The sequence below is a fragment of the Emys orbicularis genome, chromosome 5, assembly GCF_028017835.1.
Source record: "Emys orbicularis isolate rEmyOrb1 chromosome 5, rEmyOrb1.hap1, whole genome shotgun sequence".
Lineage (NCBI taxonomy): Eukaryota > Metazoa > Chordata > Testudines > Emydidae > Emys > Emys orbicularis.
Genome location: NC_088687.1, coordinates 1905690 through 1923875, shown reverse-complemented (window position 1 = coordinate 1923875; position 18186 = coordinate 1905690). Strand labels below are relative to the sequence as shown.

Below are 18186 nucleotides of genomic sequence, written 5' to 3'. Positions count from 1 at the left end.
AGAGCAGGAGGGGCTGGAAGTCAGGATTCCCGGGGTCTATTTCTGGCTCTTGCACTGACTCACTGTGTGATCTTCAGCAAGTGTTCCCCCTTTCCCATGCTCTCCCATAATTAGGTTTATAAAGATTGATTAATGTTATAAAAGTCTTCTATTTTAAGTGCTAAATATTTATTATGAATTGAACTGGTAGAGGCTGTGTCCAGGACTTTCTGTGTTGGGGTGTAATGCATGGTGGCTGCATTGGAAGGGGTGGAGGGTTGCAGGACTCAGCGCTTATCTGGGGAGCTGACTGACTGATCCTTGCAGTGGGATGTAAGAGGGTTTTAGTGGGGATTTTTCCTCATTGATCATTCTCTCCATTCCATTTCAGAACCAAATAACAATCTGATTCCCATTGTGGCTGGAGTTATCACTGCAGTTGTCCTGATTGGTGTTATAATCGGAGTAGTTGTCTGGAAAAAGAAACGCCCAGGTAAAAAGCCTGGGATGGGGTGATTCCCTGGACTTTCTGGGCCCTGCACACCCGCCTAAGGACAACAGCAATACAGGAACCAGTGTCAGTATGGTGTAACTGCCCCACTGCGGGACTGAGCTAGTGACATCCAATGGGAGCTGCTGGAGGGCCAGACCCAGAAACTGGGTGTGGGTTACCGTTTATATGGGGCTAGATTTTCCAAAGAGCTCAGCACCCAGTGCACCGAGGTCTTTGGAAACTGTCTCATTGTGTCTTTCTCTCCTGCCAATTGTGAGCGCCTGGGACCTTGAGTCCATTACTGAGCGTCAGGGGTCTGTGCTGGGCCAGGGGCCCTGTTTCTGAGCTGTGGACACCGATTGCAGTCGGTTCCTGCCTTGGGAGCTGCATTCACTGAAATTTGCCTTTTCTCTGCAGGGAGGAAGGGAGACGGCTACGCTGTAGCTCAGAGTAAGTGACAAGAGACTCATCGCCTCTTTTCAAGTGGCCATCTCTGAACAACCATCAGTATTTGCTTGTGGATTTTAGCCTAGAGGCACTGACAGGAGATCCTCGCTCCCACTCATAGGCCTTGTCTACACTGAGGATTTTAGGGATATCTCCAACTATTGCTCTAGTACCATAGAATCATAGAATTGTAGGACTGGAAGGGACCTCGAAAGGACACCTAGTCCAGTTCCCTGCACTCATGACAGGACTAAGTATTATCTAGACCATCCCTGACTAACCTTCTCTTAAAAACCTCTAATGAGTGAGATTCCACAACCTCTCTGGGCAATTTATTTCAGTGCCTAACCACCCTGACAGGATTTTTTTCCTTATGTCCAACCTAAGCCTCCCTTGCTGCAATTTAAACCCATCGCTTCTTGTCCTGTCCTCAGAGGTTGACGAAAAAAAATGTTTCCCCTCCTCCTTGTAGCAACCTTTTATGTACTTGAAAACTGTTATCATATCTCCCCCTCGCTTTGAAACATTTTGGTGAAAACTGAAACAAAAAAGTTATTTAGCCCTTTTCCCATGTTCACATGTTCTATTATTGCCTTTCCTTCCTCATTGACTAATGGGCCTTCCTTGTCCTTGGACTTCCTCTTGCTTCTAATGTATTTGTAGAATGTTTTCTTGTTACCCTTTATGTCTCTAGCTAGTTTGATCTCATTTTGGACCTTGGCCTTTCTAATTTTGCCCCTACATGCTTGTGTTATTTGGTTACAGTTATCCTTTGTAATTTAACCTAGTTTCCACTTTTTGTAGGTCTCTTTTTTGATTTTTAGATCATTGAAGATCTCCTGGTTAAGCCAGCGTGGTCTCTTTCCATCCTTCATTTCTTTCCTGTGCAGTGGGATAGTTTGTACTTGTGCTCTTGATAATGTCTCCTTGAGAACTTTCCAACCCTCCTGAACTGTTTTTCCCCTTAGACTTGCTTCCCATGGGATCTTACCTACCAAACTCCATGAGTTTGCTAAAGTCTGCCTTCTTGAAATCCATTATTTTATTGTGTGTTTTCCCTCCTACCATTCCTTAGAATCATGAATTCTATCATTTCATGATCACTTTCACCCAAGTTGCCTTCCACTTTCAAATTCTCAACCAGTTCCTCCCTATTTGTCAAAGTCAAATCTAGAACAGTCTCTCCCTGGTAGCATTCTCCATCGTCTGAAAGAAAAATGGTCTCCAATACATTCCAAGAACTTGTTGGATAATCTGTGCAGTGCTGTGTTATTTTCCCAACAGAGGTCTTCTTCAGTAGTGTAGAGTGGCTGTAGACACATGTTCTATAACCTTGCTCAGAGGAAGTCTAGATGATAGTGGTTAAAAACACCTAAACCCGATCTCCTCAATTGCTCCACCTTTGCTGTCACTGGTGGAATTGCATTGCTTGCGGGTATGGGTCCCAATTTTGCTCGTGTAGACAAGTCGATAGTCGGGAATGTATACAGTGGTGTTGGGCTGAATTATTATCCCCCTAGAGCTGTGCTGTGTATGGCTGAGTGTGACCCTGAAAGTGTCTGACCTGCTTTTAATGTTACAATTCTTTTGACTTACCTGAAAGTGGTTTTAGTGCTTGTGAAATCTGGGTCTGATCCAAAGCCTGTTGAAGGCAATGGGAGTCAGATCAGCACCACTCTGTCAACTCGATGACCACGAGTTCAAATCCCCTCCTCAGTTGTCTCCTGTAATTAGCTTTAGGAACAGACCAAGACTAAAACTATGGGAAATATTTACATAAATTATGGACTGTCTCAGAGCCCGTCTAATGCCTGGCACCAAAAGCTGGTATAAAGTGCACAGATCTGCCGGGCCCTGCTAGGCTGTAGCAGTCCAGCTCTCTCTTTACCCTCTCAGGGGTGCTTCCAGCGGGAAACGGAGGGGGTTTGAGAAGTGCCAACAAAACCTCCTCAGAGCATCACCCTTCCTTCTACAGTTGGCCCTCAGTCGTGCCTCCCTCACTCCTCCTCGAACAACGGAAATTCACATGCAAGAACTTTGTTAATGTGGAGTTAAGGTTGCAGGTGCTCAGCCCTGCCCTGGGCTCCCTGTGTCCTTTCAGAATGGGAGTGTTTAATTCCCAGAAGTCAAAAGTTGGCAAATCAGGATATGCAGAGGTATTCTGATTGGGGCCCTACCATATTCACAGCCTTGAAAAACGCGTCACATACTGTGAGATCTGATCTTTTGTGTGCTTTTACCCGATACTATACAGATTTCACAGGGGAGACCAGCGTTTCTCAAACTGGGGGTCCCAACCCAAAGAGGGGTCTTCGGGGGGTGTGGGTGTTGGTAGAAGGTTATTGTAGGGGTTACAGTATTGCCCCCCTTACTTCTGCACTGAATTCCGAGCTGGGTGTTCAGAGCAGCCGCTGCTGGCCAGGTGCCCAGCTCTGAAGGCAGCACCCTGCCAGCAGCAGCGCAGAAGTAGGGGTGGCGATACTGCAACCCCTCTACAGTAACCTTGCTGTGCCCCCGCAGCCCCTTTTGGGTCTGGACCCCTACAGTTACAACAGCGTCCCTCTGATTTTCCCACTCGTGTGCGGAATGAATCTTGTTATGTGACACCAGCATGGAGGTGATGTGTGACAGATCACCTCCATATTGGGGCACATATCAAAATTAGTGGGGTGGGGCTGAGGGGTTTGTTCGGTGTGTGGGAGGGGGCTCCAGGCTAAGGCAGAGGGTTGGAGTGTGGGGCTGAGGGCTCTGGCTGGGGCTGAGGGCTGTGGGGTGGGGCTGGGGATGAGGGATTCAGGTGCAGGAGGGGGCTCAGGGCTGGGGCAGAGGTTTGGGGTGCGGGGGTGGGGTGAAGGCTCCAGCTATAACAAAACTATATAAATACGCTTGCCAGATTAGATTTACCAGAAACTATAAACTGTTCAGCCCCAGTTTCAGAATGGGTTAAATTGTCTTGCTTTCAGACCCTATCTATATAGAAATTGCATTAAAGCACAAATGTACATGAATTGAAAATTTATATGTTTTATATAGGATCAAATATACTGTTGTATTGGGACCAGTTGGCCTTTACCTTTCACTTTCCCAACACTTCTCTATCCCTTGCAGTCTGTCTTTCACCTACTTTTTCTGCTCAGGTTGTTTTCAACAAAAGACAAGAGTAATTTTCTCTTCTTAATTCGGTTGCCTTGAGTGTTGTTGCTTTCTTCTTTGGCTCGTTTTCAAACAACAAGTCTTGGTTTTGTTTTGGTGTTTCTTGTACCTAAATTATGACATTTAAATTTAGTTGTTTTTTTTTGAAAATTTAAATCAAATTTCTTATTTACATATTGCTAGTTCTCTTCCATTTTATGGTCTTAAATTGTCAAAGTGATGTTTTGTACTTGTTTTTTTTTTAGTTTCTCGATTGTTAATAAAATTTCAGATTTTATGTAGATTTTTTTTCTACTACGAAGTTTCACACTTAAAATGCTCATCTGTGCTGAAAAAGACAAGCCTGAGGCCTCATTAATATTCCCTATTATGAGACTGTACAGACACAGAATTGAAAAGCAAGTAGCCTGTGCTCTGTGTCTCCTTTGTAAAGAGCTTTGAGATCTACTAGTGAAAAGCGATGTGTAAGAATAATAGAATATCAGGGTTGGAAGGGACCTCAGGAGGTCATCTAGTCCAAACCCCTGCTCAAAGCAGGACCAATCCCCAGACAGATCCCTAAATAAGCTAGATGATTTGCGGCCAGCATCACCATCCAGTATACTGTACTTCCACAAGTAAAGAGCTGAAATGCTTCAACCACCAGGTTTTGCAGTTTGAAGTCAATGGGACTTGTGCCCTAAGCATTCTTGAAAACCCCTCCCTTAGATGGCTAAAGGCAGGCTGAAGAGCCTAATTTTGGGCTCCACTATTTGAAAACTTTGGCCTGTATAAAAAAATTGCTACTGTAAATTACTGAGAGTTTAAATAACTTTTTATTGTTAAAACAAAATTGTTTCACTGTTGAAGTGACACAGATTTTATACCACTACATGATAAGTTCTTAATAAAAATACACCGAGTCCCTGATGCTGCAAATGCTTACCTAACTTCAAAACACGGAACTGTTTCTGTGAGTACAATTATGTATCTCTTTAAATGTTTGCAGGATCAGGGAATTAATTTTCAATATTTGGATTTTTGTGTACAGCAGTTTTATAAAATTGATACCCGGGGGCTGCTGGCCAAACCAAACTTGCCCTTGTCTCTGTGCCCAGCACCTCCCCAAATCAGCATTCCTCTTCATACCATCCACACTGTTCTGTGCAGTGCCATTGATTAAGACGGGGATTGAATTGATGTTGATTGGCAGGGGGACTGTTCCCTCTAATTATTTTCATCCCTATTTGCAAAGAATTTTGTTATGTGCACCAATATGGAAGTACTGTGCGGATATGCGCCACCAGTAGAAACAAAAACCCTAGATTTAATATATATATTTTAAAAGTTACCATAGGGATAATTACTCCAGCCAGGACAGGTTAGGCATTTTAGAACTGACTACTCAAATAATTAAATTTAAGTATAAGAGAAATAAATGTTTAACTGCACAGACCAGTCAAAAACCTAAAATAACAGCACTTGTAAAGAATAAAATTACAGAGAATATATGTGCATTGCAGAAAGTACAAAGAAATAACAACAAGAACAACACAAGTATGTGTTGGAGGTGAGTGTGAAGGAGAAAATGTGTGTGTGTGAGAGAGAGAGAGAGAGCGGGAGAGACACAGACTGACAGGGTGCATGTGTGCTGGCTGCTGGGGAAGTCTGAGAGGCCGTGCACTGTCTCTTTAAGGCACTCACACCAGAAGGCTCAGACAACAGCAGCTGAGCTCTCCAGCTCCTGAGGCTTGTCCCCCACCCTGTACTGTGGAGATGGGGTACATGGGTGGGGGGAGGGGGAAACCCTGACATCAGCACCACCCCCCTCCTCCCCGTTCTGCACAGCCAGGAGGAGGGTTCCGGGAGCAGCTGGCCAGGGGCTCCGAGGCAAAGTGCAGAAGCAGCGTGGCTGCAGGGCAGTGGGGGGAGGGGCACCTGCTAATTAAGTGTGCAGCATTTGATTCACTCCTGGGTGGCCACGTGACCACGCAGCTTAGATGGAACACAGGGTGAGGGTGAAGTCTATGGTGTGCTTCAAGGACCCCTCTGGCCACAGACCAAAGGGGGCAGGGGTATCTGTGGAACTCCTTGCCAGAGGGTGTTGTGAAGACCAAGATTAAACAGGGTTCAAAAAAGAACTAGATAAATTCATGGAGGATATGTCCATCGATGGCTGTTGACAAGGATGGTGTCCCTAACCTCTGTTTGCCAGAAGCTGGGAATGAGTGACAAGGGATGGATCATTGATGATTACCTGTTCTGTTCATTCCCTCTGGGGCACCTGGCACTGGCCACTGTCAGAAGACAGGAGACTGGGCTACATGGACCTTTGGCCGGACCCTGTATGGCTGTTCTTATGTATCCTTAGCCCAGCGTTTCCTAGTTTGCTAGCCTTTGAATGTGGAGTATTCAGTGCTCCCGTTCTGCAGAGGCATGAGAAGCACAAAGCGGTGCTGACCCCCTACAGTGGTAACGGTTTTTTGCATGTGAATAATGGAAATCCAGGGCAGCTGCACTGCAGACTGGTCTGTGCACCAACCACCTCACTGCTAGGGAAGAGTCAGGTGATGACTGTTCCCTTTGGATAAGAGTCCCCGTATCTACTAACTACGCTGGAACCCTGCCTGTGAGAGATGCTCATATCCTCTCCCTTCTCCTCCTCTGCACAGCAAATGACCAAGGATCTAGTGGCTCTGACGTGGCTGCCAAGGGTAAGTGAGGGGGGCTCTAGCCCAGGGGTTCACTGCTGTGACTCTGGCCTCTGGAGAGAGACACCGAGTTCAAGTCATTGGACCTTGAGTCTCACTGGCCCGTCCCCTCGAGCAAACCAGCCCCAAGGAGCAGAACAGGGGAGTTCTGGATCTTTTATTTCCCTTTTATTCACACTGGGGTTGCAGGAACAGGTTTGCAGCCAAATCCCCCTTGTTTTCTCTGAGATTAATTTAGGTGTGTTCAGAAAAGAATGTGGATATCCCATATAAGTGAACAATTGAATGGATCAGTGGAGATAAAAGTATATGATATCACTACCAGTGAACCCCAAGAATCTGTAATTGCAATTGATGGGTTCTATAGCGAATGTTCCTGGAATTTGCACTGTGTTAAATGAGAGAGGCCCTTATTGTTATTTGGTCACCCAATTAGTGAACAATTAAACGAATACCCAGAGAGTTTGTTCTGCCACTGGAAATTTTACCTGCATAGAAATTATTCCAGTGACTAATAATGTTATCTCCGCCCTTAGTTCTATGACCCAGAAGTTGCTGACAGAGGTGGTATTGAATATCACTGAGGCGGGGAAGGCATTGCAGTGGGATCTAGCATGTTCAGAAATTCAGGATTTCCTGAATGACCAGCTAATGGCCATTCGGAATGATCTAGAGCATCAGGCTTGGCCCACTGCCCTTACAGACACATCAGGAGTACCATCTGATCTGTGGCCATGGAGACATACTTGGAGACTTTCTGGGTGGAAGTGCGGACGTTCTCAGTGCTCCTTCCAAGCATATGGACCGGTTGGGAGGGGGTGGGCTCCCACATACCGAATCCTGCCGGGTCCATGGGGAGGATGCATGTGGGATTGGGTAATTCACTGAGACATCTGGGAAATTAGACCTCCAGGTATGCCCAATCGATTTTTAGTCAGTGCTCCTGGGATTACATCTGACTTTTGGATGGGGTTAGGGAGTCAATGGACATTTTGGCCGTTAGAACCCCCACAGCTTCAGTGTATCCGTAAACTGAAGCCAGGAGCAGTTGTTACTCTTCTTGACTACGTTTGCTGGGAGGGTAGGGGACAAGGAACTACCCTGACAGGACACTTACTTTTTTCAAGCTAATGATAGCTGTGTGTATGTTAATGCCACCACATCGCAAGACATACATTTTAATCTCACTATCACTGCAGGCAATCATATTATCTACTGGCCTGCAGATAGAATTTTGCAAGTAGTCCTTAGGTTCCAGATACCCTTTAATTGGACTAGTTTAGTACCTGATCGATTTCAAAATTTGCTTTCACTGTTACCAGAGGTTCAGAAAATCTCTGAAATACAAGGGCAAATTCACATGCTTCAAAATATATATCAAGTTGAAAAGTATGCCTTTCAGACAGCTTATAGAGTATCCACCTTGTGTACTAAGTATGATGTATTGTGTTATATGACTAAGATTGTACAACAACCCCATCATATTATCGCTATGGGAATGTTATTGCTTGTGTTGTTGTTAGCTAGTGTAGGAGTATGTTATTGTTGTTGTAAAGGACGTAATAATAGTAATACCTTTCATGTCCATGCTCATCATGCATTGTCATTACATCCAATCAAAACCCCTAAGGTTGAAGCATCTGATGTAGAATCTGAATTCTGAGATTTAATGCAAATAGAGATTTGAAAATGTTTGTTGTACTAGTAGTACAAAAGGGGGGGTTGTGGAAGCAGAGAAAGAACTGACAGGAAGGGGATTGCAATGCATGACATTTCGTTAGCAAGAGTCAGGCTAACTGTAACCCTAATAACGCGAGATTTGTAGTAGCGAGGAATGTGTGAGGCGAGTGGGAAAGAACTGTGTGAGAAGTTGTTGCGACCTTGTGTAGATAATATGGAATGTAGACAAAGGGTAGGTCTACACTTACCGCCGGGTCCAGCTCGGCGAGAGGAGTACGCGGCATCGACGGGGGAGCCTGCCTGCCGCGTCTGGACCCGCGGTAAGTTCGAACTAAGGTACTTCGACTTCAGCTACGTTATTAACGTAGCTGAAGTTGCGTCTCTTAGTTCGAAGTGGTGGGTTAGTGTGGACCAGGACTAAGTCTACATTAGTGAGCAAAACAAGATATCAGAATGACCTATGTATAAACAAAATGCAGCTGTTGCTCATTATTGTCTGTAACAAAAGGTATAAATGCTTGCTGTAATTGTTTACCTGTTGAGAGACCTGTTTAGCTCTCTCCCTCTAGAGAAAAAAATAAAGTATCTGATTTGCTGTACCCAAACAAAAAGTGAGAACTCTGTTATTCTCCGACAGGCTGATGGCCAGACTCCCAGGCAAGAGGGGTAGGGAGCCTTGTGTCCCTGATCCCTGCCCAGCCATTGCATGGGGCCTGGTTCACCCACCATCACCCTGCTGCTGGCCAGGACAGAGCGGTGGGAAATGCTGGCACCAGGGTGGGGCTGACTTGGGGGGGGGGGGTCGATGCCTGGTCTGCAGAGGTACCACTGGCAGTACAAGGTGCCTGGCAGGGGGAACCCAGGCCTATGGGGATAGAGAGCCATTGGCCTGGCTGCCCCTGGTATCCCTCACTTGCAGGGCCTGCCCCAGGGTGGGGCAACATGGGTGGGGACTGCCCCAGCAGCATGTCAGTGCTAAGCAGGATCATTCTCCCTTGGATTGCTAGATTCAGCCAGACGGGAACTGGGGATTGGTCCTGCTTTGAGCAGGGGGTTGGACTAGATGACCTCCTGAGGTCCCTTCCAACCCTGGTATTCTATGATTCTATGATGTCTGGGCTCAGACCCCAGGCTCCCCTCAGCCCAGCCCTGAATGATGCCCTTTCAATTATAGGTCTCCCCAAATCCTTGTGTATTGCTCTCCCTTAATAATGCCTCCCCCTCGCTACAGCCCCCTCAAGGCTGAAAGGGTTGCCATCTTTCTGCAAATGTAACGCAGGGACAGTAACAGGATGTCTGTGGTGAAGCTACTGGCCTGGGGCTCAGGACATCTTGGTTCAGTTCCTGGCTCTGTCTCCGACTCCGTGTGCAACTTTAGACAGGTCACTGAGCCACTTTGTGCCTCAGTTTTCCCATTTGTACAATGGGGATAAGAATCTTTCCTCTGTCTATTTAGAATGTAAACTCTTTGGGGAAGAAAGTGTCTCTGTTTGTGCATACAGCACACAGCTCAGTGGGGCCCTGATCTCAATGGGAGCCTGTGGTGCAGCCAGCACAATGGGGCTTTGATCTTGCTCAGGGTCTGTGCAGTAGGTGGCACAACAGGACCTTGATTGCAGTCAGGGTCTGTGCAGCTTCCAGCACAACAGGTCCCCAGTCAGGGGCTCCAGGTGCTATCGTAATACAAATAATAACTCTATGGGCAGTGAGCAGCAATGTGGAGATTTAAAAGGCACCTGGGAGCCCTGTGAAGCTCCGGGTTTGAGACCATGTCCCAGCGCTCCCCTCCCTTAGGGATGCCCCATTACAGGCGCTACTCGGATCTCCTGTTGGCTGGGCTCAGGCACTCCCAGGCTGGAGCTGCCAGTTCCTGGGGCAGGCGGCCAGTGGGTGGCAGTTGCCGGGTTGGGTGTTTTTCACACAGAAGCAGGAACAGTTGAGCACTGTCCATGGTGCACGGATACCTTGATGTAAGGAAGGAAGTGAATGGACAGGGACGTGGGGGCTCATGGGAATAAAGGCCTGTTCTGTCAGGAACCAGATGACTCTTAAATATGGAACAAGTCGTGTCAGTCACCAACCTGACAGTTGTTATTGCCATAAAGGGAGAAACTGTTAACCCCAGATGGGCTGAGTGTTACTGATGGCGAAGGGGAAAGGATCAAACTCTGATAGCTGAGGCGATGATTGTGAGGCTTGAACCACCTCAGAGATCCTCTCAGGGCAACAGTTTTCCTTCCAAACCCAGGGAAAGGGGCTGGGGTTTAAAACCTGTGGGAGGCCCCACATCTGAGGGGATTTTCTGTCCGTATTGGTGCATTAAAGGGGAAAGGGAAACTCCTGAGGGGATTTTAGCTCTAGAGCACGGCCAGCTCCAAGACATTCCCAGATCCTGGGAAGGCCCCTGCCCTGGCCGGCTGGGCCATCGAGGGGAGTCAGGGCCCTGTCTATTTATGCTGGGCTTCTTTAGGGAGAACCAGCCCAGCTCAGCCAGCTGTCAGTACTTAAAGCAAAGCTCCACCAAGGATTTCAATGGAAGTTAGGAGAATAAATCCCTGTGTGGAGCTGGGCCTGACTGCCTGGGTGGCAGCTAATTGGCTAATGAGCCCTGGCCCTGAGAAAAGGCTCCCAGTGCTCAGGTAGGAGCAAACAGGCCCAGGGGGGCAGAGCAGGAGAGTTCCAGAGGAAAGAACTGAGGGGGAATCTCCCAGCCAGCTGCAGGAGCTGTGTGTTACTGGGAGAGGCGCTGCAGTGGGTGCTGAGGGCCTGGTTCCAGGGAAGGGGGCTGTGCCTGGCTGTGGGGTTGACACACTCACATGCAGTCTGCCCCCCTGCCAAGGGGCTGGGTGAAGGGCTGCCTTGGGTCTGTTGAACTTTCCTTTAAATAATCCGACTCTGGAAGGGGGACTGTTCAATGCATAAAGGCCTTGGTTAGCTTACTGATGACCTGCTAGGGCAGGGGGCACTTGCAGAGCTGTATCTGGGTGCTAGGGGCATGTGCAGATGGCATGCGCCACTTATACCCTCCAAAAATCAGAACATTGATTCACAAATGAGACTTTGAACAGAAGTGGGGAGTTTATTTACATTCTGGGTTTTGAGCCTCAGGCAATCACATTTTCAAGCTTTTCCCTCAGCTATGAGGACTAGAAATTTACCTTTTTTTTTTTTTTTTTAAAGCTGAAATTCTCACATCATCCCATGACTCCAGGAGCTGGGGCTCTTAGGAAAATTCCAAATATTGTGAAACTTGCAATACAATGGCCAGAGTTGGCAACTGAGTTTAGACCAGCTCTAATTCTCAAATATGGATCATCCATATTTGAGAATTAGAGCTGGTCTAAACACAGTTTTTGCATCAATTTAACTAGGTGGTTTTTTTAAATTGATATAGTTAAATCAATGCGCTTCCCCTTATGTGAACCCAGGTATGTCTGTATAAAAGTGTTTCTGTTGCGATAGCTTGTTTTGGCAAATGTACCAACTGAGCTGTGTTAATATAATTGTGTCTACACTAGGAGATGCACCCATTTAACTTTACAGGTTCAGAAACCCATAGAGTTAAATTGATGCAAAAACTGTGTGTAGAGAAGCCCTTAGAGGGGAAAAGGGCAGAATGTGAGGGGAAATTGAACAATGTTGGAGGACTGGAGAGAGAGGGAGAAAACCTGAGTGGATTTTCTACCACTACTCACTAATTAGAGGAAAGCAGTGCGCTGCCAGGGTGAGGGGAGACTGAATGTTAATCTGTTTTATTATTATGAACTGAGCTAAGGCCTCAGGATCAGACCCATTTGGTGAATGTCAGCAAAGTGTGTGTCCCTGACCTTCTTTTGGGCTCTGTCAGGTTTCTAACGTGCAGCCCCTGCCCTGCAATTGCAGACAGCCTGCACTGGGCTAGTGAGGTAAGCGTGGCCCCCTACCAATGCTGGGGGTATTGGGGAGGAACATGATTTTCAAAAGGGGGCCAAGGGAATCAGGTGCCCAAATCCCCATTGAAATCCAGTGGGATTTAGGTGCCTAACTGCCATAGGTGCCTTGGAGAACCCCAAGCTAAATCTACAACCCCTGCAATACACCCAGGTGTGCTCACCTGCAGGTGTTTACACACACACACACACACACACACACACACACACACACACACACACACACACACACACACACACACACACACACACACACACACCCTCTGCTGGGAGCTCAGTCCAAGGGGGAGGAAGCTGGGATTCCCCCCTGCAGTTCCAGTGTGTCACCCTGACGCTCACAGCCCTGAATCATCCCCGCCGGCTGCTGTGACTAGAAAGCACTGCCTGACTTCAGCATCGGCCCAGCAGCCATTTAAACAGCTGACCCTTTCTTCAGCACGGCTGTCTGTAGGGCTGATACCGGGAATCCAGGAGCAAAGATACAGGCTGAGTCGGGGGGGCGGGGGATTTCATTCTAGTTCCTCTCTTTGTCTGACTCTGCTGGGCCTTTTCTCCATAGGTCTGGGCCCAGATCCCCCCCTGCCCCTTCAATGCAGTGGGGAGAACACACCTGTCTCTGGGCCGGAGGATACCATCCTCCACTCGCCAGGGGATCACTCTGTGTTTATGGGGAACTTTAGCCTGGGCACCAAACTGAACCTCCCCAGCTCAGTCTCTGTCTTTGTTCCCGCCTCCCCTTGCCCAGCTAGGGTGGGGTTCTCCTCTGTGTGTATGGCAATCTTTGTGCACAAGTCAATGCATATTATGAAGTCGGCTGCTGCTGGAGCACTTCCCAGCAAATAATAGAGGATCCATGGGGTGTGTGGGGGGGAGGAGGGGTTAAACCCCAAGGCCCGTCAGATGGGTGTAGGTTGAAGACCTCATGGGGCACTTTCCATAAGAGCAGGAGTTTGCCCCATAGCCCTTGGCTGACATTTCCCCTGTGTGTTTGGCTAATGTGCTCGTCCCCAGTGGTGGCTGCATCTCCATAGGGCTGTGGGTGCTGTGCATAGTCAGTGAGGCACTTAGGGGTTAAAGCAGAGGTGGGCAAACTACGGTGGCCTGCGGGACCCTCCTGCCCAGCCCCTGAGCTCCTGGCCCAGGAAGCTAGCCCCTGGCCCCTCCCCTTGTGGTTGACCATCACCCTCAGCCAACCTCCCGTGCAGCCTCAGCTCGCTCCAATGCTCTGGGCGGCGAGCTCCTGGGGCAGCGCAGCTGTAAAGCCCGGCATGACCTGGTGCTCTGTGCTGCGTGGTGGTGGTGGTGTGGTTGGCTCCAGCCAGGCGCCGCGGCTGTAGCGCCGCCAGCCACCGGTGCGCCAGGCAATGCGGTAAGGGGGCATGGAGCGGGGGGGGGATTGGATAGAGGGCAGGGGAGTTCAGAGGGGTTGTCAGGGGGCAGGGGTGTGGATAGGGGTTGGGGCGGTCAGAGGGCAGGGAACGGGGGGGTTGAATGGGGGCAGGGATCCCCAGGGGGCAGTCAGGAAGGAGAGGGGGGTTGGATGGGGCGGTGGGGGGCAGTCAGGGGCAGGGTGTAGCCGATAGGACTAACCTGCTTGCTTTTATTTATATCTATCTATCTATCTATCTATCTATCTATCTATCTATATTTTCTTATAGTTTAAGTATTTGGTTTATTGTAATAGGTTTATAGATTTATATTAAAGTAAGTTTGGCTGTAATGCAAGAGACCTACAGGCCATATCCTGTATGTTAAACTAAGGCAAAGTTAGCATATCTATATTAAGACCTTTTACTCAGAAAGCTAAGTTGACCTATATCTTGTTACCTAAATAGATGAGTACCCACGCCTATGTCCATGACCTTTTATTTAGACCAATAGACAATGGAGAATGGCATAGGGGGGGTTTCAATGTTGTAGCCACAGACTTAACAAGTACACCAGAAGAGACTGATGTGCATACATACCTGTCATCAATCCGCACAAATATATTAGCCTATGGGGTAAGTGTACCCTAACATTTCTGTGGGTGAGGAATGAAATTTGGGCATAAGAGGAAGGATTTCTGGCATTTGCCCGATAAAAGAGGTGACCCACCTCAACAGAGTACTCTGTTCTCACTTTACTCCATCTCCATTCTCACTTTACTCTAGTCTCACATACTTCCTCCACTTTATCTATTCTGTCTGTCTACGATGACTGCTACTATGAGTAGGCTGTACTTGTTCTTCTTAAACGTTACGTTTCAAAGGAACGAGGCTAAGCTCGGTTTCCCTACGTTTTAGTCTTTGTTTATCAGGTTTTGATTTTAAGTTTGTTAGTCAAGTAAACCCTAAGTTCACTTTAATAGCTCGTAGCATTAGTTTCTTCTAAGCACTGCATCCCTCACTCAATAATTGAGAAACCTGAACCACAAGGCTGTTCCTGTGTCTCTTACCACCAGGTTATCAAGGACGGGTGTGAGTATATTAACCAAAGCTTTGTTGCATATAATACTATATTATCATATGTATCTTTTGAATAGCAGTAATGCAATTGTAACTTTGTATCTCTGATTATTTTACCATTTACTTACTATTATTGATTTTAATAAAAGGTCTTTAAGTCTGTATCTGTCTCAGTGTGAGCTTCCTGTCATACCCCCAAGCGTCCTTTATACATTCTGTGGAGCCTGATTCAGGACAAGAACTGTTATCTTCTGATCAAACAGATTGGCGAGCCTAAAACCCATACCAATTACTATTGATAATAATTATTATTATTAATATTGTTACTTAAATTAAATCAAAATAAAATTACAATTAAATACAAAATAAATAAATAAAATAATTTCCCATATTAGCCACATTAATATTATCACTACACCCTAAATCAGGCTACAAGGGGTTCCGGGGGCAATCAGGGGACAGGGAGAAGGGGTGGTTGGATGGGGCAGGGGTCCCAGGGGGGCCATCAGGGGGCAAGAAGCAGGAGGAGTTGGATAGGGGGTGGGGTCGGACCACGCCTGGCTGTTTGGGGAGGCACAGCCTCCACTAATCGGCCCTCCATACAATTTTGGAAACCCGATGCGGCCCTCAGGCCAAAAAGTTTGCCCACCCCTGGGTTAAAGGAACTATAGAAATAGCAGGAAAGCAGTGAACCCCAGTGTAGGGAGCACTCACCATGCTAATAGAGAGCTGGGAATACAGGACACCTCCTCCCTGGCTCTGTGCGTTGCCTGTAGAGCTCTGGTGCACTCATGGTCCCTCTGTGATCAACCCCCCCCCCCCCACCCCGGCGTGGCTCAGAGGCAGGTAAGGAGCCCGCTTTCCCAGCTTGTAATGGTCAATTACTGGCCTGTCTGGATGAACCTAGGACCATCCTGAATCCACTGCCCCCTCTTGCCTACGTCTTGGCCCGGGAGAGTTTTTCTCACTCCACATTCCCAAAGAAACCCACCGGGACACGTCCCGTCCCCTGAGCCTCGCCTCTGGAGCAGGGGCAGACAGAAGAGATCCCCGATGGCGGTGGGAACCCCTTGGAGAGCGGGGGGGCCTGCTGAGCCCCGTTCCGTGCAGGAGGCCCCCGGGGTGAGGGATTTAAGGCCCCACTCTCAAAAGTGCCCCCTAATTCTCGATGCCTCCTTTTTCAGGGGCCCAGCTTTGAGCCACCCTAAGGCTGATGTTGTGGGGTGCTGGGCACCCACAATGCTAGGGGAAAATCACAGGGAGCTGGGGGAATGCCGCACCCCTGCAAGTCAAGCCCCGGGTGTCTCCATTTGGGCCCCTAAAAATGTAAACCTCCAGAATCAGAAACCACAGGCAATCCATAGGGCAAGGCTCTGTAATGGCACCAAAAGGGGTGCCCCACAGCCCTAGGCCACTGATCCACAGCCCGGGACAGACTTATTAGGGTGATCGTCAGACGAAAGGGGGATTCCTATTGAGGTGACCATCTTGCATTCACTCATGCATGTCAGATATACAAAATGGCTGCCCGGCCCAGAACTGTCCTGCGTTTAGGGTCGGCGCCAGCAGCTCAGAGCCACCCAGGGGAGACAGTCAGTCTGGGAGTCATTGGGCTTGTGGTTGACCATCACCCTCAGCCAGTGTAGGGGGAGGCTGTCAGCGGGGCTGTGGGGAGCGAGAGGTGTGCATGGCAGGGGGGCAATGCTGGTTTCTGTCCAAACTGCCCTGATGTGATACAGCAGAATCTGAAAGCAAGTGGGAGACCCTCTGATAGCACTGGGAGCTGAGAAACAGGAAGCTGTGTTGAGGCTCAGCCCCCCTGACCCGCCCAAGTGGGGTGAGTGTCCCAGATGGTGGAGTCTCCCCTTAGCCTGGCTCCCAGACCCGGAGTGACCAGCCCAGGACAGTATGTAAAGCCCACCGATACTAACAGCCATAGTGACTTTGCGAACAGGGGCTGCTAACAAGGAGTTTCGCAAGGGAGTTCTCCAGGTGAAGGAGGAGCAATACAGCACCCTTGGGGTAAGTGGCTGTCTGTAGTGTGTGTTTGTGTTTGGGGGTTACTTGCTGTGTGCTGAGCTTGTGTTTGTCTGTCTCTTTGTTTGGTTGTTTGAAGGACTGTGTGCTGTGGCTGGCAGTTGGAAGCTGTGAGCTTCAAAGTAAGGTTTGAAAGCTAGAAGCCTCTGTTAATTGGTCAGTGGGCAGGGCTATCAAGAAGGCCAGGGCTTTATAAAGCAGTGTGCAAGCGACCAGAGGCTGCTAACAGGGAGTTTCGCAAGGGAGTTTGGAAGGGGAGTGGGAAGGGGGCAAGGTTCACCTGCTGTTCTTTAAAACCTGTAAACTAAATACATTCAAAACTTCTTGATTTAAACAAAACCCTTTCATTAGGTAGCTGCAGGAGACAATGCAGGCAGAAGCCCAGCAGCAGAGTGGGAGCTATCCAGTTTATTGCGCTGAGTGCAGCATGTATGATTACCTGCCCTGTGGGCGGGTGGCGTATGTGTGCATTCGGTGCAAGAAGCTCCTGGCCTTCAGAGACCGCGTACCGGCTTTGGAGGCCAGGGTGGCAGAACTGAAGGAGCTAAGGGAGGCAGAGAGGTATGTTGATGAGGCTTTCCGGGACACTGTAGAATTGTCCCACCTCCGGTCAGACAGCCCCTGCGCTGTTGAGGAGGATGAAAGGCCCAGAGAAGCAGAGCAGTCAACAGGAGCAGAGGGAAACCTTCCCATATTTGGGACTCTTCTTCCAGACGGTGCTGGGGTTGCCTCTCGCACTGAGGTTACCTCTCCGGGGGAGGGAACTCCAGTCACTAGGAAAAGGCAGGTGTTAGTAATGGGAGATTCAATCATTAGATACATAGATAGCTGGGTTTGTGATGACAGGGAGAACCATATGGTGACTTGCCTGCCGGGTGCGAAGGTTGCAGATCTCTCGAGGCATCTGGATAGACTTATGTGTAGTGCTGGGGAGGAGCCGGTGGTCGTGGTACATGTAGGTACCAATGACATAGGAAAGGGTAGGAGAGATGTCCTGGAGGCCAAATTTAGGCTGCTAGGGAAGAGACTGAAATCCAGGACCTCTATGGTGGCATTCTCAGAAATGCTCCCAGTTCCATGTGCAGGGCCAGGTAGGCAGGCAGAGCTTCAGTCTCTCAATGCGTGGATGAGACGATGGTGTAGAGAGGAGGGGTTTACATTCATTAGGAACTGGGGAAACTTTTGGGATGGGGGGAGCCTATACAGGAGAGATGGGTTCCACCTAAACCAAAGTGGAACCAGACTGCTGGCACTAAACATTAAAAAGGTTGTAGAGCAGTTTTTAAACTAGGAGATGGGGGAAAGCTGACTGCTGCAGAGGAGCACGTGGA

General features: G+C 48.4%; 1 protein-coding gene across 3 annotated transcripts in view; it reads left to right on the top strand.

Moving 5' to 3' along the window:
• Positions 1-6752, top strand: part of LOC135879744 (class I histocompatibility antigen, F10 alpha chain-like) — a 28829-nt gene extending 22077 nt beyond the window's left edge. Inside the window, exons 4-6 of one of the 3 annotated variants that reach the window (XM_065405801.1) lie at positions 371-469; positions 888-922; positions 6724-6752. In XM_065405801.1, coding sequence (XP_065261873.1) covers positions 371-469; positions 888-916 — 128 coding nt within the window. In that variant the 3' untranslated portion in view covers positions 917-922; positions 6724-6752. Of the gene's footprint in view, positions 1-370; positions 473-887; positions 923-6607 lie in introns of all 3 variants that reach the window. The other 2 variants (XM_065405800.1, XM_065405799.1) reach the window with 2 other exon arrangements.
• Positions 6753-18186: the final 11434 nt, after the last annotated feature.